Here is a 21,572-nt window from a genome sequence, read left to right on the forward strand (position 1 = left end):
GGCTGCGAGACTTGGGAGAGATGTGCTGCCTGAGCTCAATAAATCAATGGTAAAGTAATTTTTTTAAAAAAAAACACATACTATTGCAATCTTTCTATGCTATATTTGCTAATAAAAGTATGTAGAAAGGATATATTGAATGTAAAAATTTTGTGTTACATTTCAGTCCTTTAAGGTTCCTATTACTCATTGTATACCCAGAGACAGGCCCTTTTTCAGGACCTTTCTTTCCCCCACTGACTTTGTCAAAAACATCCTCGTATAGTGTGTTCTGAAAGAAGAAGAAGGGGAAAATGTACTATTTCTAATTTCTGTCCAGATACAAGATGAGGATGACATTGAGAGCAATTAACATAAAACAATTTTAATTTTTAAGATAAGAAATATACCAGCTATCATCCTAAGTAGTTGTGGTTAAATTGGGGAGGGCTAAAAAGATTAAGAACTCAGCATTGCCAATTTTTCTTCTTATGTTTTGACCATAGAATCACCAAAGACACAAATAAAATCCAGCATTCTGTGCATACCTACTTCAAAGTGTTATGTATGTTGTGAAGATGCAATTTTACAAATCCCATTTAAATTCCAGGATAAAAATACAACATAATTGGGAACTGGGTTAATATTTAACAAGACACTTTACTTAAAGTATGCTTAGTTGTCATAGCCATCAAACCATCCCTCATTGTTGCAACCTGGCCATTTTTCTGTAGTTTAACAAAAACTGGAGGATTAAGGATTAGAACCTTTTTATTGCCCTGAGCTTCCTCTCCTCTGACATCATTCTTGACAAGCTAATGGCCGACATAAACCTGCAAACTGTGACTGACATAAACCATTTACAAAAAAATACTATCACAAAGATTCAAATAAAATGGTTTATTAATATTGTTTAACAGAGAAGAAAATTATTCATCACAAGATGACCTTTCATTTTGTAACAGCATAGAAACATTAGCTCTTTTCCTTTTTACATTTGGGCGGTGAAAATAGATATGAATTTTTATTTTTAACCATCAGCATTGTAATAGCATACAGTATAGCATCCAGTAAAAACTAAAGTGCAAATGGTTTAACCCTCCCAAACACAGCCTTACTGGTAAAGTAGGAGTGTCAAAGAGTTGGCTTTGCCTTAATGTTGGAATCAGTGTTTCCAAAGTCTACATTGAACACAGGATTTAAATAATTCCAGTAACAGATTAACAGAAACAACTCTGTTTTAGATATGAAACACTGGATCTGGTTATACTAGTTATATAAATATCAAAGCACCGGTGAGGCTATATGTAACTCATCATATTGCTACCGTCACACCGAGTTGCTAAATTACCCAGTGCCACAGAGGCCACCAACAAACATAAAGCTGGATGGATTGTTTTGGCCTGAGCTTCCTGAAGACATAAAAGCTAGATGTGATATAAAGGCTAAATTCAAAAAGAATACAAGTTGCTGGGTTGCATTCATTGCATTTACATTAATTAAGATCACTGAGGCCTTTCTATCTAAATTTGGATAGCTGTCAAATGTCTCTCTGATTTTTCATATCATTACATTACCCTTACAATTAAATTGCCATTATAAGGTTACTTACTAGCCTAAGACTCTGAAGAAAGTGGGTATTCAGTATTTTGAGGAGGCCTAATGAAGCAAATCAAATGTATGTAACAGCATTAATAGTGATCGTAACATTTTCGACTTAAATAAAAATGATAGCAAACCAGTATATTATATATAATAGAATAGTGCAGATGCCCCCGAGTGTAACAAACTGAATAGCAGCATGACAAATCCATTCATGATTAAAGAGGAACTATAGTCAAATGACAAAAAATTATCTTTGGATTTTCCACATTAAAACAAACGTGACCATTGTTTTCAAATTTTTGCCAAACTTTAGGTTTTTATCTCTGAATTGTGCAAAATATGTAAAGTAAATGGATGATATGTTTATTTTGGGGTGGAGAACCAGTATTTTTTGTTTTTTGACTACAGATCCCTTTAAGTTACTATTTACATACTGTTTATTGAAACTTGCGTAATATAAAAAAAATGTACCCCCTGTTGCAGATTATGAACATATAAGAAATCATCTTTAAGTCTGCATGAAGTACATAGCCAGTGGCCTTTATATTGTCATGAAACTTGGCAGAAAATTCTAAAATCCATATTTACTGCAATAGAGTGTACGTTTTTCTGTATTAAACCTTGTTTTCAGATACACACAAACCTTCTTTAGCTACAGAAATAAGGAACATATTTTGAAATTCATTTAAATAAAGGCAAAAATTAATTTAATCTAGGGGCTTATTTAGCCATTTCACTGAGATGAACCAAGCACCACCACATTAACACCGCAGTACACCATTTAAAATTAGGTAGAGTTATAGAACCGTCTAATGAATTTTAATGTATATGCAATGGGTTGTAAAATTAGGTTGTGTAAAAAAAAAAAAAAGCTGTGTACAAAAAATGGGAGTTTAATGCTGATTTTGTGGTGTGAAATATTAATATACAATTTAGCATTAGTCTAAAATAAAATTAATTTCACACTTTCATTAGTACAACAATTAGGAATGGATGATTTTTGCTTCGGGAACATATCACTGCATAAATAAATTCATGCATAAAGGCAGCAACGTTATAAAAGCCCCAATTAGTGTACACACTTTTTTGGTGAATATAATTTTACACACCTTTATAAATATGTTCCATAGTTTTGTTTTCTAAAAAAAATTACATTGTAGTGAAACATGTTTTTCCAGCTGTTTATGAAATACTACTCCCAAAATCTGTAGGTGTTTCATTCCCTGGATACTAGGAGTTATAGCTAAGAAACATCTGGACAGCCAGAGATTACAGACCTGTGACAGAGCATTGTGTATCAAACTAACGAAAAAGGAATAAGAAAAACAAGCTGGTGCTTCAAGCCACCAAAATACTTCACTTTTAAATTCACTGATTTAAAATTCCATGAAAACATCTAAATACAGGTCTGTAAATGTTACAGTATGCTTGATTTATTAGCGATTAAGTAATGTGCATGGTGTTTGCTTCAACAGGGTCTGGGCATCTCCAGGGGATCTCAACTTAAAACAGTTTTTTTATAATGTAAGAAAATGTTAGTAAGCATCTTTCCAACATAAATTAAAAATGTTCAGTGGTTTTACAGTTATTTGTAAATGTAATTGCTATTGAAAGCATTTAGTTTATCCCTTTCTGTTCTGGTCCTGAAGGTTTTGAAAGAATGTAGCAAACCTCCGGTCTGTCCATGCTATATAGTTTTAAGAGTCTAACCCAGAAATGCAACAAATATAAACAGCCAGATAGATAACCCATTCAACTGAAATTAGATTTACAAAACTTTTTAAATTGTTGTACAGTGTATAATGTTAATTGTTTATACTCCCTTTTTGTTGGAGAAGGGAATACTAGGAGTTGGAGTTCTAAAACAGGGGGAATGTAAATTTGCACTGTTGAGACTGTACTTCACTTACAATGACAGGGCCCATCCTTATCCCCACTCAGCAAGTTTCACATATGTATAGCTGAGCAGTATTTTTCCTCCAATGACAACCCCAGCTGATCTGTGCAAATGTGTCTCAATGAACTTTGTTCCTGCAAGTTGGAAGCTTTAGGGCAGTGGCAGACTGGGAGATTGTTTTTCATTTGCGGTCTTAAAATGTTTTATTTATAGGGCCACTGGAATAAATAAGGAATCCTGTGAAGGTTCAGTGCTACTTCTTTGAACTGAATGGTAGTGAGCAGGGCTATAGTCTGAGGAGCAACTTGCATTTTACTCATAAAAGACATTGGGTGCCACACTTGCTTGCTATCAGATTTTTTTTTGTTAGCAGCATTTGACTTTAAATGTAGAAGATATTTTAATCCTAAACACCAGAAGCAGACTGATATATAACCTATGGTAATTGAATAGGAAATCCTAGTGGTGCTTTAACACTTAAAGCTTGAGGAGGTAATGTAATAAAAGGTCCACAGTTTACTACTGGGCTAGTAAACCAAATGAATCAATTAGCAGGTAGCATTTAGAGGTCAAATGTTTAAAACAACATCATATTGTTTACTTTGGGTTTCTAGAGCTTTGCAATATTTGCACCTTTTATTACATGACCCTGACTCTTAGCATTGGTAACAGAAGTGAAATTAACTCACCTTTTCATAATAGGTAGTGTACAGAAATGCATCAGCCCACTACTATATCACTCATTAGATTATTAAGAGATCCTATGTAGCTTTAGCACTGGAATAAGAAAAATGATCTGGAAGCTTGGCAAAACTCTAGCAATTCATAAACATCAGAATTATGTACTAACGCTTTACTGAAAAACACACTTTTATCTGGATATCATGATTCTGTCCATTCACTTAGGTGGTCTTCAAAAGAAAGGTTGCGACTCTTTACTGTGGAGGGAGGCACTGTATGTGTTACTGAAGGGGTGAGCTCTTCAGGGGGATCATTATTCTTGATTCCATCTCCTGGATGAGGGGCACTAAAAAACACACAAATTAGATAACATGGCAGACACAAAAATAATAAAGCTAAAAATGACTTATTGGCTCATTTACTAACCATTGCTATTTAATTTTAAACTCAATTCAAATTTTTTTTTTTAAAAAGAAAGATAAAAAACGCTTCGACTTTTCCAAGATTTACTATGTGTTTAAACGACTAAAAATCAGACCGAAAATTTGCCAGATTAAACTTGCCGAGTTCATGTAGAAGTCCATGGCTTATGCCCCTTCCCTTTCCTTGAAAGATTTTGCTTGGCTTTGTCCAAAAATCGCAACTTTTTTTTTTTAACTGTCGCAGCAATAATTCGATAATGTTGGGATTTTCGTGACAACATTTTGAAAAAGTTTTTACGACTTTTCTCAGAGTGACTTTTTTTTTTTAGTAAATATCAGACATTTGGAAAAACAAATTGAGTTGAATTAGAAGATAAAAAAAAAATTAGAAGTGATGTTGTTTTAGTAAATCTGCCCCTTGTTACATTAAGACAACACGCATCATCAAATAAATACAAACACACATCATCAGGCATCACTGCATAAAAAATGTGGTATTTATCAAGTTGAACATTAATTTTCAGCGAACATGTACCTCTGTATAAAAATCTGGCTTAAATGTATTCAGCTGCTTGAAAATGCTCTGGGAAAATATGCTTTTCACCAATCAGGGGATTTTATGTGTTTTTTTTTCAAAGCGACTTTCTTCAGAACTTACTTGCTTCTTTAATTTTTTCCATTGACCCATTGACTTTAATAGGTTACGCAAGGTCTGAAGCAGTCTAAAATAATGGCTTCAAATGCAGCATTCAGGTATTGTAAAATAAAACACACCTTATTAAATTTCCCATTTACTTTTTTCTTTGGCATTAATCATTTTACACAGTTTGATAAATATGTCCCTAAATAACTGACAGGTACAGTGACAGTTGTGTCTGTAAAGCTTTCTTTAGCATTGATATTAACTACATTACATCACTTTTAGTACAATATAGCATAATTGGGCTAAAAGAACCAAACCCACCTACACATTTTTTTCAAATCATGAATTTTCCTGCTTTGATTACTTTGCATTTAATCGTCAGAATAAGTTACCCTGGGCCCACCACTGCTCCTGCGCTACTTACTTACTGTTAAAAAAAAAATAAAAAAGTGGAACGCACAACCATCTTTACTTTTTCACAGCAAGTAAGCAGTAGAGCAGGATGCTGGGAGGTGAGAGGGCTAAACAGGGTCGGGGCCCACCAGGTTTCTTCCCAGTAACCCGGTGGACCAGTCTGACCCTGTGTAGATGAGCAACAATTCTAAGGAACAGATTAATCAAAATGTGAAATTAGAGCTCACCACAGAAACATTCACCCACTTTTTTTTATCTATTCCTATGGGATTTTTAGAAGCATATTTATCAAATGGTTGGCCAATAAATAAATCTGCTTCTAAAAACAGGAATAAATAGAAAGTGGATGTGTTTTTCTGTAGTAAGCTCTAATTTTACACTGCACTGAAGAGTGTTGTGCATTTGTTTTGTACATGGAAGAGTAACATTTTAACTGTAACACTGCTGAACCAATTCTACACTTCTATTTTCTTTGCTGTTCATTCAATTATTTGATGACACAATACAAAACTACAATAAACATTACCTTGTTCTGCACAGAAAAAAAAAATCCTAGAACCTAAAGCTACTCGCGCATAGGGAAATGAGCTTGTTTGACATGATTGCGCTATAAATTAATCTTCCATCCACTGGGCTAAATCAGACTGATCTAATGGTTTGGAGCACCAGGCAAAGACGATTGATACCATTTGTGAAACATCAGGATAATGTCTGACTTGAAAAAAAATATCTGAAAAACACCTGGACCAGAATATGACAGTACTATTTATAATGTCAGACACTTACCTGTATAGTAAACACATTCATCCCAGCCGTCCTTTTGCCATGCAGAATTCCTGATATCGTCTCTAGTTTGCAAATCTTTATATGCTGGGGTAAAATTTTAAATGTTACTAAGCAAGCAAATCAATGCATTTAATTGACTTACTTGAATATATCCATATAGCCAAACAGTTTGCACTCTTCCTCCCTGAAAATACCTTATAATGTTGCATCATTTATGAAGACAGCACAGCAAGCCTCTTGTAATTAAAGTACATTTTTCATTTAAAGGGCAACACACATGAAAAGTAACATTTCATATCAGAATGCTGTCAAATAAATTTCTAACTGAAATTCAGTAATAAAAATCTTTACTTTAACCTGAAAACAATATTATCACAATATCACATTATTAACACAGCACCAACCTGTTTTACACAGAACTTTACAGAGACTGTTAATTGGTAGCACAATCTAAGTTCACCATTACATGAGTTACATGAGTTCAGAGTAAATGGAAGCACTGCATTTTGAAACTAAACATCAGCCACCTCAATTTATGTGGAAAAAAATGATGCAACACTATTTTAATTGTTTAAAAGTTTGCAGTCTTCTTAGCTTATTGATTGAGGTCTACTGAGATAAAGTAAGCTTACACAGAAGTTGCCAACTGGAATAGAACTCAGTTCTCCCTAAGTCCAAGATATATTAAAGGAAAACTATACCCACAAACAATGTAGGTCTCTATAAAAATATATTGCATAAACAAGCTCATATGTAAAACCTTACTTCATCTAAATAAACCATTTTCATAAAAATATACTTTTTTAGTAGTATGTGCTATTGGGTAATGCTAAATAGAAAATTGCCATTTTAAGAATTAAGGGTCGCCTCCTTGGATCATAAGATTCACAGTGCACACAAACAAACCAAGGCAGACACACATGCTAGGCCCCATCAGCAAATTAATGGACAAAGTTCTGCCTTTTGCTTCCACACTACTTCCTGTTACAGTTAAAGCTGCATTATTACTGGTCATGTGATCTCTGAGGGAGCCCACAGCTCGTCACTAAATGGTGGATCAAGAGAAAGAATGTAAAAGGTCAATATTTACGGATATATATATATATATATATATATATATATATAACGGTTGTATAGAATCCGCACTCACAGGTTTAGACACAGTTTAGACCTGTGAGTGCGGATTCTATACAACCGTTGTCTATGCTTTTTGACCCTGCACCCAGGCAACATTCTTTATATTTTGTGACGTGAGTGCCTGATCTCTATGCTCCTATATATATATATATATATATATATATATATATATATATATATTCTAGTTTGGCTAGATTCTTTAATAGGTCACTTAACATGATATAAACTGTTGGTTAACATTTATTCTGGGGGTATAGTTTCCCTTTAAAGAAGAAAAAAAAAACCAGACAAGAAAGCAAAAAGTCAAGGAAATGTTACCCCACAAATGGTGGACCATATATAAGTGGCCAATCTGTGAGAAGAAACCAGCAACTGCTTCATCGCCATCCTGCCGATATCGAATAGCACGTGCCCTGCAATGAAGGAGAATTTACCAATCACAAACACATGCAAAATTAGCAAATTCATTGATATTTCTAGTTATTCAATTTTTGTATACATAATACTAATGTATAAACTTACTAAGTACTGTTAAAATTTACAGCAAATGAATGTTCTGAATTAACTATTTTATTCCAATAAAAGGAAAACAGACAAAAGTAAATCGTAGTTAGAATATTGGATCAGCTTTACTAACATGATAAAATAATTTGAAATTATTAAAAGAATTACAGTGCATTTTAATTTATTAGCAGACTAAGCAGAATATGTTTAGTCTTTTTAAGTTTATTACAAAATATTTTAGGTCTTTATGGCTCTGTACAATTCTGACCAGTCAGCATGGGTAAGAGGTTACCCAAACTCCATTTTATAAATCAGAATTCTTACTCTTCTAGTGCAGAGAATGCAACTGCTCTCTCTGCACTTGCAAAACGGCCCCCCTTGGATCCACTCTGAAAGGTAAGCGTGGGGGTTGAGCAGCATCGGAAAGGCTGCTAATTGGTAGGACGGAGTATGGATCTCTTAGAATTTGGCCAGAACCAAAGAAGAGTTGTGTTATATGACAGCTGCCCACAACATAGAATGATAGAAATTTGTGTTGACTAAACCTTAAATTCTTATAGTGAGGATTAATAAAGATGATTCTGTAACATGGGTCCTACAAATTACCAACCAATTTGTATCAGAAGCTTAAAGTAAAGAACACACTGCAATACATAGTATGTAAAGCTATATATAATGAGGGCTGCCACATTTTCAAAATCTTTTTAACAGCAGAACGTAGTGGGTGGGTGCTGAAGAAACAAGGCAGTCTGGTGACACAAATGAACAGGGTGATGATGCAAAAGGGCAGAGCGATGATGAAAGGTGGCAGAATGACTACTATAGTGGGCAGAGCGATGACACCAGGAATGGGTTGTGGACAGATTCTTGAAAGATCAAGTGAAAAAGTAAGATTGGGGAGGAGCAGGCCTTAAGTGGGTGGGGCAGGGGTGCAAACAAATGGTATGGCAAATTTACTGGCAACTACATTGCTGGTAAATGTGCCATAGCAGCCATGGAAGGTATTTTACTGGCGAGACTGGTAAAATACAAACCGAGTGGCAACCCTTTATATATATAACATCAATATTTAAAGCCAATGAAAATAAATAATTTCTTAATGGAGCTCAAATTTTCTGTACTGAGGTTTATGCCATAAGGCAATACGAGAACCACACCTTCAGCAGCACTTCTGCATGGGCAGCAATACCCACTTTTGCATGGAAAGACACATGCAATCTTAGCTTCAGCTATCATTTGTATTACTACAAGCACTTCCATGGTAAAAGATAAATATTGGAAAGATCTTCACATTTTTAGCAATCTCTACTTGTGTTGGCCTTACCAGTGATTTCCCCATTCGATCATGGTTCCAGGCTAAAGCCAAATAAAACACAAGATTAAAATTTAGAAATGGGAGCTTGCCAAAACTGTATTTAATAATAATGAATGTAATTACAATAAAACTAGAAGGTTTATACCATTATATGCTATCCAGTAGTAATATGGGTTTATATTGCATAACCAGACATTATAAACATATTTTCTTAACGTAAAATATTTTGTATATATATATAAATATAAATAGTTCTTAGTAATTAGTGATGCCACTAGTTATAACCAAAGCCTAGTTATGTCATTTTTCATATGACTATTCAAAACTTGGTATATATATATATATATATATATATACACATACACACACACACACACACACACACAACCATGCTGTGGTTTGAATGAGAGACTGGAAAATGATTAAGAGCAAGCATTTTTGCCTGCTGGAATCAGTGACCCCCTTTTGAAATTTGTAAAGAGCTATGTGGGTGTACAATTTTAAATGTTGTTAATGAGTGCATCTTCTCTGCCTCTCTACTTATGCAGGGAACCTAAATTTCATTCTTTCCAGTGAAAATTCTTCAGTTTCCGAATCATGATAATTTAAATGTGCTCATCATACAATAGCTTGAAAGCTATTAATATAAATTAAAAAAAAAGTCTCACCAGTGTCTTTTTGCACAGAACAGCTCTGAAGTTCTGTAAGAGTAAAGCTGCCCATACACAGGCAGATTTCAGCTACTGATTCAGGTCGTTCAGACCGATTCGGCAGCTTATCTGGCTGTGTATTGGCACCCCCGACGGGCCTAAAATTGTCCAGATCTCGATCGGACATGTTTGATTTCCCATCGGATTGAGGACCTCATTGGCTTGTTGATGTGGACCTCGGTCTGACGGTGCCTATGCTCGCCGTTACGTGGGATATCGGGAGAAGATCAGCTCATATGGCAACCTCACCAAACAAGCAAATCTTCCCATGTATGGTCACCTTTAGCCATATCTAACTGGTGCAATCTGAATGGCCCTCAGTAAACACTTACCCTCAGTTGGTAGGATCTTAGTTCATAAATATTGGGCCCATTCCTGGGGACAGGTTCATTCCAGAAACTGAACTCTAAAAGAAGCTGATTTTTACGGGAAAGAAGCATGTTGCCTCGTGCCTTCCTGAACTCTGTGAATTCCTAAAAAAATGACCGGATAACATGACATCAAAACACGACAGAATGTTTCCTATTTAAAAATAGAAGTTCAAATATCAACAGCCAATGACTTTTGCATAATTTAAAGTGAATGAAAGTGTACTCTGTGTAACCCAGTTACTAACTTGGAACAACCCTCCTTCGTAAGCTTGCATTACACTAGTGTTTCATCTGCAGCTTAAACCAAAACCTCATTTTTAATACTTTAAGTTTGGCTCTTGCTTACATGCACTGAGTACATTGGCCACTTGCTGGCTATGTGATGTAATTTGCACCAGGTTTAGTAATTAATAGTATCCAATTGCCAGGTAGCATAGTGGCCTTCATACAGCTGAGATGCCGGCAGATGAAAGTGTGAATAACTCAGCCCTATAAATTACACATCTAGCATGCATATGATACCATAGCAAGGACTATTTTCTGACCTCTTGTTACATAGTTTAGGGAATACTATAGGACTTCAAATGCAGCACCATGACAATTGTTAGGTCTGCTTAACCTTAAAGCAACCAGTTTTGGTGGCAATATGCCATTATGTACAGTTTTACCTTGTTTTTCCTTAGTTTGCTCATGACCTCAGTCAGGGCTGGATATCCACCTTCATATTTCCACAGGTGAACTGAAATAAAAAGTGTGTGTAAGTATTTCATTGTTGTAAATATAAAATGTATTGCCATTACTTTTTATCTGACTTCCATCTGCATGTGTCATAAAGACAATGCTGCCAAACCCAGCTGGCAAGAAAAAAAAATTTAAATTTTGTCCAATAACAGGAGGCTCCTAAAACATGAAACGTACATCTAGAATTTGAAAGCTGATAGTATAAATAAAGCACAAAGAGTTGCTCTTCACAGTGTTCTGTGCTACATACAAAGGGAGCAGGAAGTGGACATCATGTGCCCTTACAAGGGTGCCATTTAGAAAGTGCAAGCTCAGGCAAACCAGGGTACATATGGTGTTAAGAATGCCTTTACATTTTAAGGATATCATCTTCTCAAACCATACTGCAAGTTTATTTTTATTTCCAGGTGGAGTACTTACAGAGGTAGCCCAGTGTTTCTGATACCTACCAGCCTGATCCTGCTCTCCATACCATGTGTTCCAGGTTCCCACCAGAGTACATGGATAGTCTTCATCTGCATGAATCTTTGGCAGCACCTCTTCACTGTTGCAAATGTAACAATAAAATATGCTGTGACAATCTTACAGACATACTGTGACACAAACACACTCATGGAATCCTAGTCTAACACCAAATTAACATGAAATAATGTCATATATTAAGATGGGCAATACCCGCATTGACCCCTGGCAAACAACGAGCAATCTTTTCTAGTCTGGCGCAGTTAAATTAAAATAACCAATCATCAGGGGCGGGCCAAGCCGACCGGGCGCCCTAGGCAACCCGGTCGGCCAACTCCGCCCACCTCCCCGCCCCCCCCCGAACGGCGCATGCGCGCCAAAGCACAGGAGGCGGTGCAGGGGGGGGGCGGGGCGATTAGATCGGTCATTGCCTCCGCCGCTAATGACAAGCGGCGGAGGCAATGACAAAGTAGCACTAGGGGTAGGCAGGAGAGGCTCCTGCCTGGCGCCCCTCAATCGTTGCACCCTAGGCAGCTGCCTCTTCTGCCTACCCCTAGTTCCGGCCCTGCCAATCATCTAATCAGTTGCTATTGGTTACTGGACCAGGCAATCATTTAGTTTTAACACAAAAGAGAAGAGGCTAATTGCCCAATTAGTAATGTATCATCGAAATTATAATACACAAAGCAATTATTATTATGAATTAATTAGCCCCTCAATGTTGATTACAACACTGTGCAGATTTAAGTGGAGAAAACTGGTCTGACCAGAAACTTCCCTTCAAACTATTGTGATTTGCAAACTTGTATTGAGATATTTGGAAACTTGTATTGAGATATTTGAAACTTTAATAGAGAAAGAAAGGTAAAACTAAGTAAGCTTTATCAGAAAGGTCTATGTAAATACAGCCATAAGCACTCACAGAAATGCTGCACTGACTTCTCTGTGAAAAGATTTGTTGTGTCTGTAATTCCTGTGCCAGAGACACACAGCTCTCTCCCCTCTCCTGTTCCCTTAAGAATGCTAAGAACTCACTCCCTCCTCCTTGGATCTGAGCCAATCAGCAGGAAGCTTCCTTATAGTCTAACTAACTGAGCATGTACGCGTTTGGCTTCTGATCATCTGAACGGGAGAAATATGGGGAGACTTAAGGGCACTAATGAGACAACTGAAGGTATGCCTGCAGCTTGAGATTAACTCTTTATTAGCCTTTCCTTCTTCTTTAATTCATTTATACAGTAATTAGTTATTGTCATTAAATTATATTTGCATCAGCTGTTTTAAGAATATGGGGCTTCTCCATAGGAGAGTGTGTTTTGTTTTTATGGGTTAGGATATTTAAACATTTGTGGCTAATGCACTCATAGTAAACAATGCTTTTTGTATTATAATTTGGGTAATGCAGTACAAATTGGAGAACTGGTCTCTTATTTTATTACTACCAGGCGTAATCTTCACAATTTACCCACAATTCTTTCATTTTTTTCCAAAATATTATGTTCCCTGTTCTGCAGAATATTAGGAAATATCTGCAGCAATCCTTCAAGTTCCCGTGAAATTTTTTGTGGTTTTAAAGGGATACTGTCATGCTTTTTATGGCGTACTTTATATTTCTAAATTACACATGGCTGTAGCACCCTGGGGAATGAAGAACGTGGCTAGCCACATGTGAAATTTTAAAATTAAATATAAAAAAATCCGTTTGTGTTTTTGAAAAACGGATTTCAATGCAGGATTCTGCTGGAGAAGCTCTATTAACTGATTAACATGTTTTCCCATGACAGTATTCCTTTAAGGTTTTCTTTGGATATCTCTACCACAAGATGGGCTTTAAATCATCCTACTTGAAGGGGAAGGAAAGTCATAATCAGTGGGGGGGGGGGGGGTTTGGGGATGTACCCATTTCTTATGCACCTTCCATTGATTATAACCTTTAACTTCAAACCCCAGGCCCTTGTAAATTCACACAAGTTAGTCACTTACCAAAGCTTATTGTATGATTCCAGGCACTCTGGCTTTACATTGTGAACTAAAATAAAAAAAACAAACAAAAAAAACAATTCAGGGTAAGACATATACTAATAACAATCTAATATGTACTACCTTATGTCAACAGACAGTACATATTAACACTATGGCATAGTGCTCCCACATATTCACAAGTAAAACTATCCATAATTTGATCACTGAAAATCTAAATCATATCATTATATGAATAAAAAAGTACTGTAAAATAGAAGAATAGGAAGGTAAATCCTCAATAATATACAAAAAGTTAATTAAAACCTAAAAAAAACTTCAGACAAGAAAAACAATTAGTATGTATTGGCTAAAGCTAGCTGTATGCTAGATCCAACTTGCATGAATAAATGCACATGCTCAGTGTTCTGTATATAACAGAAAAGAAACGAATGTATATTAAGCTGTTAAAATGTAACTTTTTCTTTTGAGTGTGTTGGTTTTGTTTTTAGAGCCAAAATTGTGGTAAAAAGGGTTAGGCACTTATGCACATGCCTATCAGCAGAGTTTGTATCCATTAAGCAAGACAGTCCACTGGAACTCTCCTCTACTATACCTTTGTTTCATATGTTTCCTTTGTATTAGGCTAATGGAAACATTAAAAACTGAATGTAACATTATTCTCCTCTATTGCTAAAACATATGTTGCAATATATAAAAAATAGAAAGTTTTTTGCAAATGTATCTATTTTACAGGAACAGATATCAAAACCTACTGAGCTATGTGCTAACGTAGAGTCATTTAAGTTATAAAGCAGCAATAACCAGCAGAAGACAAACTGAATGCCATTTAATGGAATCTGTGGCGCATGTATTCTGTAGTTATAAGTTTTATCTGCACACAAAAAAAGAAAAAAAACACTAGGACATTTCCTCAGAACACTTTACATTAACATCTAAGGCAGGGACAGGAAAATTGTTGCACTCCAGATCTACAACTCCCTGTCTCAGTTCGACAAACAGACCATGAAAGCTGTGGTTCTATAAAATCTAGAGGATCGTGGGTTTTTGCTTTATTGGAACTAATGTCAATAAATATGGCGGTCAAGTATGGCAAGACATCTCATAGCATAATTCCTATGTTCCTACATGGGACTAAAAGGTCAAAATCAACCCAGAAGTGAGGCCATAGCCATATTGAAAGATTAAATCACACATACATCACATAATGTTGAACATGACGCTTACTTGCTATTTAGGATTTGCTGTTTCCTGATGTCTACTGCTGGCCACACATCAAACAAAAAGGTGCTTGACTGCACTCTGATTCCTTGCAGTCATTCTCTGTGGGTCTTCCTTTAATATCAATGTTGCTAACATAACCCTTACTGATGCTAACTACTTCAGACTTCCTGGCCTTTTGTTCTCTGGGTTTTTCATTAATGAGGTGATAAATATGTGCAAACTCCATGTGTACCATTATGGAAAATATGGCAGTAGTGCTGTTACATTAGTGAGTCATATCATAATTTAAAACAAATATTTGTCATAAATCAATGCATAAAGCACACAAAATTATATGAGGATAGTGAAGTTTTGCTAATAATTAACAAGAAGAAGGAAAGACCATTCATGCCATACATGAAAATATTAACTAGAAAGTGGCTTGATCAATATACAATATAAAAGCTTCTTTCAGGCAATATAAAGATTGTAAATAATTTGCCGCATAAAACCAAGATGCTATGTAAATATCTTATTTTCCTAATTTGTAAAGGTCTGTTCACATTAAAGACTTTGGTCCTTCATCCTAACTGTAGTGTGGCCTGGATGCCAGTGAAGAATACTGCTACTGAAGGTAGACTGGAGTCTGCAGTATATATAAGCCATAATACATAAAACAATAATCACCAAATCCTTCACTAACATTTCTACCAACATCTCACACTTCAGTCCAGTCTTATAGCTCTGGTTCCATGGGTAGTGTTTGGGGACTTTCTGAGAGCAAGTTTCCTTCAACTGAAAGGGAAGTGCACTGCACCTGTACCAGAACTATATAGATCAAAATATATAGATCAATATATATATCTGCCTCTTATGGGATTATCCATACTCCAAATACACTGCATGAGAAGAGGGTGTTCTATTAATCATAAAATAACTATGTAATTGCAGGAAAAAAGATGTTAACCAAAATGGTTAAACATCCCACTGAAAGTCTGAAAGGCTACACTAGAACTGCCCTCTGTTTAGTAGATCACAAAAAACATTTAGGAATACCAGCTTAGAGGTTTTCTGTATGAAAGTATTTTCTTCTCTTCATGTATGCTCTAGTAACTGAGAAGTGGTAATAATTACACTGAATTTTGTACAGGTTACTGATCTCCTTTTTGGCCAGAAGGTTTGAGTGAGCATCCTTCCGTGGATCGACTTTACGAACAAAGAGTGATCGCAACCAGCTGTCTTCTCTGGCTTTCTGACTCGATGATGCAAGACCCCTGTAATAACAATATATCAGTAAGAGCTGGGAAGCAAGATTTAAAATGGACATGGCAAAAGGACCAAGTTATACAGCTCTTGCAGCACGTTGAGTTTATATTACTATATACAATATAATACACCTGGCCTAAGTCTATCTCCCCACACTATAACTATATAAACATAAATGCTTTACAATCTTCAACATTCTCAATTCTTGCTTAGTAGGGATAAAGTACAAGGTACTGTTGTATTATTACAGAGAAAAGGGAATTTAAAAAAAAAATGTAATTATTTGTTTAAAATAGAGTCTGAGGGAGATTCCTGTAATTTGTAATTTATTACCCTTTATGGGGTGACATTTCCCTTATGAAAAATGGACTGAAGGCGAATTTAACTGCATCTTTAAATAGCTCTAGGGAATGTGTCTGTAGTAACAGGTGACCGGCACATGCAGAATGTCCTTCAAACTGTGTGCCAGAGACTATTCTAACCAGAGCGACAGAAAAACAGCATAGAAGAATCTACCATTCTCTTCAGTGATGTCTGCAACCTTAGTAAAAGAAAGCCATAAAAGGACTAAATTATTATATAAGCTCCCTTTGCCTGCAGTAAACAATCTTGAGCACAGTGTAATGTTTTTCAATATATTTTCACTCCACATGATTTACAACTTGTATAGAGTTTGTTGCACCATAAGTCTTGTTTTCATGGATTATTGCTGGAGTACAGGATGGAGCACTTTAGAGATAATACATTGTTATATAACTGAGACACAATAACCCAGAAAAACACAGAAATGTGGCTATTTGCCACCCCTGGTAAAATGCTGTCTGAGGCAATGTTCTCTTAAAAATTGTATGGACTACCAGGCATTTTGAATTCCATGGTTGCCACTATACTACCCGATCACTGTTTTTCTTTTTCTTTTGTGCTTTTAGCTATCAGACATCGTATCTTATGATTTCTCATAACCAAAAGTAAGACTAGGTCAGTTTGACTTCTATTTATATGAGAAGCACGCTCATTTCTTCTTTTTTGCTTGTTCTTAGCATTACCTTCTTACTGCTTCACAATTGCACATAACAGTTTTTACCTTAAATACAATGGGATGTTTTTTCCTATTGCAAAACCTTCTGGCAGCAGGCAAGGCTGGCTTATAACTTCTAATCATTATAGAAGTAATCTCTATAAACCCACTATTAGGCTATAGGCCTACACGACTATTCTACTCGCAAGGCCTTGGCATACTGCCCAAGCTAAATGTTTCTTCATTCCCCAGTAAGGATGTCTATGTAGCACAATATTGTCACTGCTGTAGTATATAGTGATGGAGAACCTGTTATCTTTTTAACATCTGAACATGATAGTAAAATTGCTGTACTTCTACCCCCATATTTGTTCATCCTGAACAAATGCTTGTCATGCAGTTGCATTGTTTTCTCAATTTAACACCAAATTTATGGGCTGCAGTGAAAGCACCTGAAAAAGTTATGGGTGGCATTACCTTGACCCTAATTTTCTTTACTATTAAACTTTATATTTCTGTGGTTTAATTATGCTATTTGGGCAGGGTCGGACTGGAGGGTGCAGGGCCCACCGGGGCCCCTGCCCCAGGGGCCCTCCAGGTGCCCCCGCCGGCCGTGTCCCTTAACCCCCCCCAGGGGTCCCCACCCCACGTCCACCCTGAGCGTGCATACATTTAACGTGTCAGGGGAGGAACAGTCGGGCAGGGGAAGTGCCAGCAAGGGTCGGGTCTGGGCCACCGGGGCCCACCAGGTTTTTTCCAGGTGTCCCAGCAGCCCAGTTCGACCCTGTATTTAGGGCACTTTCAAGCTGTAGTTTAAAGTGACCTATAACACAAATCTGGGGAAATATTAAAAGTCTTGTTTACTAGCTTAGATGCTATTTTGCACAACTGGATTTGCCAACAGCAACTAAGCAGGTCTTTCCTTTTTATTTTTTTAACTTGTAACAGACCTCATTTTAACCCCCCCAGGGGCCCCCACCCCACGTCCACCCTGAGCGTGCATACATTTAACGTGTCAGGGGAGGAACAGTCGGGCAGGGGAAGTGCCAGCAAGGGTCGGGTCGGGTCTGGGCCATCGGGGCCCACCAGGTTTTTTCCCGGTGTCCCAACGGCCCAGTTCGACCCTGTATTTAGGGCACTTTCAAGCTGTAGTTTAAAGTGACCTATAACACAAATCTGGGGAAATATTAAAAGTCTTGTTTACTAGCTTAGATGCTATCTTGCACAACTGGATTTGCCAACAGCAACTAAGCAGGTCTTTCCTTTTTATTTTTTTAACTTGTAACAGACCTCATTTGAAACTATACTACTACTGTTTGTCTGTGGTCGCCTTCATCCCTTCATTCCTTTTCTGATAAAGGGCAGCCAGCATTCCTATGGATATATGCAACATGCTGACTGGGGAATACTTACTGCTAAATAAGAAATTCCGTTCAGTGCCCTCTGCCATTCTGAAGATTTGACTTTGGAGTTGATTTAGGTTTCTAGACGTTAGTTTGACATTGGTGGTTAAAAAGATTTTGGAGGGGTAATATGGTATAAGAATTGAATACAATGCCGATTACAATACTATGATTTTGCGCCAGAATGGTTTTGTGCACAATAGATTTTGATTGACAAAAACATAGTTTTGCCTATTGTGGTGCACACAAAGAATTTTTTAAGAAAACAACATTTTGTACTTATTCTAACCTATGCATAGGACATGATTACTCTTTACAAGTATATATAAAAAGTATAGACAAACAGTGGGGTTCTTTTTCTATATAGAAAAGATCAACCAACAAAAGGCCAACCCACATATAAAGTTAGTTTAGTATAGATATATATATACGAGTGTACTGATAGGCCCTAATGAGTACGGAAATGTTGTATATTGACATTATGTGATTAAATAAATTTTCAATGCCTGGGTGCTTGGAAAAGAATCACATACTATGTTGCACTCCACAACTTTTTAAAATATACTTTATCAAATCATACCAGTATCAATGTTTTGGCTTTCTGTATTGAGAAATGCTCTAAGAACCAAAATGTTGATTTTGGCATGATTTAATAAAGTATACTTTAAAAGACCAAGGAATGCGTGGTGTCTCTGTGTTGTTACAATATATATCTATATGATACTGGGGGTCATTTTGAGGGGGTTTTCAAACTTTTGTAAACATCAAACTGTCATGTTCAATTACCAATAAATGTAACATCACATGACATAAGGATTTAACCTAGCTCAGTTGAACACTTTGGATTGAATTAGTATTTAGTGATACACTCCTTTATTACTATATATATGTAAATATATTCTTTATGATGCTCACTGCGGGGTCCCCTAGAAGATACCCAAAATTTTCAAAATAGTATAAAAACAGCATAGCACTCAAGAAAGCTTAGTCCAAAAAAGTTTTATTCACATAAGGAAACCCATTGCGTTTCGACCCCCACTAAACTGCATTGCATAAAATGGCTGTTGTTACATTACAAATCATGGTATAATACAGTAAGAGAAAGGAACTTTAAACATAAAGTTACATTTTATCCCTGAACAATTTCAGTTTTCTCCATCCCATATTACCACACATGTATCTATTTTGCAGTTGCCATCCAGTAAAAAAAGCTGTGCATACACTGAAGTAGTGTAGAGTACCGGTCTTTAGTAGTTAATGATAAACTGGAACTAGGGCCAGCAAATGGTGCACTAGGCACTAGTACATATATGCAGGGAACACACTGAAGCAATATTAGATTTTTCCTCCCTGTATATTTTCACAGGTGTATGGTGCTATAATTGTTTATGGGCCTTTAATAACTTTGTAAACAAGCCCAGTGTATGCATATACAATACCACATTGTATAATAAATGATGATCTTACAAGAAAAAACGTACACACATTATTCTACACATATGTATGTATGTGAGATATGAAATATTAAGTTTCAATATCCAAGATATATGTATTATTCTGACACCTCAGAAGCTGGGAGCTATAGCGTTTCTACCAAAAAGCTTTGTGGAAAGGCCACAAAGGCCCGGGCCTAGGGCGGCAGAAGTTTAGGGGCGGCATGCCGCCCCGCCGCAAAAAAAAAATTAAATTTGGCTCCCATACGGAGCAGTCGGGACCTCTCCCCACTGCTCCGTATGGGAGTTTAAAGGAGTGCATGCGCACTGGTGGTGTCGCTTTCGCGCATGCGCACGGGGGGGCGCTTTCGCACATGCGCACTGGGGGCACTTTCGTGCATGCGCACGGGTGGGGAGGGGGCGACCGACAGGGGTGGCCTCAGGGCACCCAAAACAGAAATCCGGCCCTGGGGAGATAGCTCTTAGTACTAGTTGATCATGGGACTGGTCCAATTGCCCTCTGCAGCAAATTAGAGAGGCTTCAGATGGGGTTTTTTGCCTTCCTCTGGATCAACTAGTAGTTAGGCAGGTTATATATAGGCATTATGGTTGAACTTGATGGACGTATGTCTTTTTTCAACCCAACTTACTATGTTACTATGTATTGACATTTCAAAATTAACTATAAAATAAAAATCTGTGTTTTTGAAAATGGATTTTAATGCAGGATTCTGCTGAAAACAAGCTCTATTAACTTATGTGTTTTGGGAAAAAAAACATGCTTTCTCATGTTAGTATTCCTTTAACATAATTAGTGACAGTAATAGAGCAACACTGCTCTAGTAACAGTAAATAGGGCCACACCGCTCAGCCACTTTCCATCTGTTGTGCCGCTTAGCCTATGGGAACACATTGCCTGCACAAATAGTGACCTTGAGCGGAATCTCCCCGCAGCTGCTCTGTGCCAGCTGCACTTCTACCCACCATGCATTAAACTGGCACAGAACCCACACTGATCTGTGTAATTCTGCTAAACAGTATTAGCGCCCCGACATAGCGAGCGCATTTACGGGCGCAATTATTAGCTGTCTCTGCCCTGCTCCACCCCCGAGACGTACATAGAGGTATCATTTGCGCACTGTTAGATCCAGCAGTGGCCTATCAGCAAGAAGACTGACATTTCCTTGCAATTTCTCACCTGATTGCCAAAGGTCTCAGCCCGCAGGCCTGGGCTCTGCTTGTCCTACTCAAAGCCACCAACATGGTTCTGCTCGCCATCTTCCCGGGCTGCTGCGCTTGCCAGCGAACGTCAGGCTGCGGGGGCGGGGAGAGGTGGAGCAGCGCCGCAATATCTTAGGAGGCCACCAGATGGCGACCTTGGCGGCGCTGTAAACAACCACAATAAAATGCTTCAACAGTGTATGTGTGTGGTCAGTCCGAGACAAATAAGTTTGCGTAAATGTAGATGTTGTAGTTCCATTAAATACGAATTGATTATTCGTTCCATTGTGGGATATTTAACTAGGTTTTATTTTCCTTTGCATAGGGGCTAAATAGCGCCAAAGTACTTATAGCAACAAACCACGTTTTCTTTTATTTTAG

General features: G+C 37.0%; 1 protein-coding gene across 1 annotated transcript; it reads right to left on the minus strand.

Annotated features, from left to right (window-relative positions):
- Positions 1–864: 864 nt before the first annotated feature.
- Positions 865–21,285, minus strand: nipsnap2 (nipsnap homolog 2). The gene is given in 10 exon segments (NM_001045627.1): positions 865–4,508; positions 6,428–6,511; positions 7,883–7,977; positions 9,393–9,424; positions 10,426–10,566; positions 11,133–11,203; positions 11,655–11,749; positions 13,651–13,696; positions 15,985–16,124; positions 21,169–21,285. Coding segments are annotated over 10 exon segments (849 nt in total). The 5' UTR covers positions 21,249–21,285; the 3' UTR covers positions 865–4,443.
- Between the last annotated feature and the right edge of the window lie 287 nt (positions 21,286–21,572).

The sequence above is a fragment of the Xenopus tropicalis genome, chromosome 2 (assembly GCF_000004195.4).
Source record: "Xenopus tropicalis strain Nigerian chromosome 2, UCB_Xtro_10.0, whole genome shotgun sequence".
Lineage (NCBI taxonomy): Eukaryota > Metazoa > Chordata > Amphibia > Anura > Pipidae > Xenopus > Xenopus tropicalis.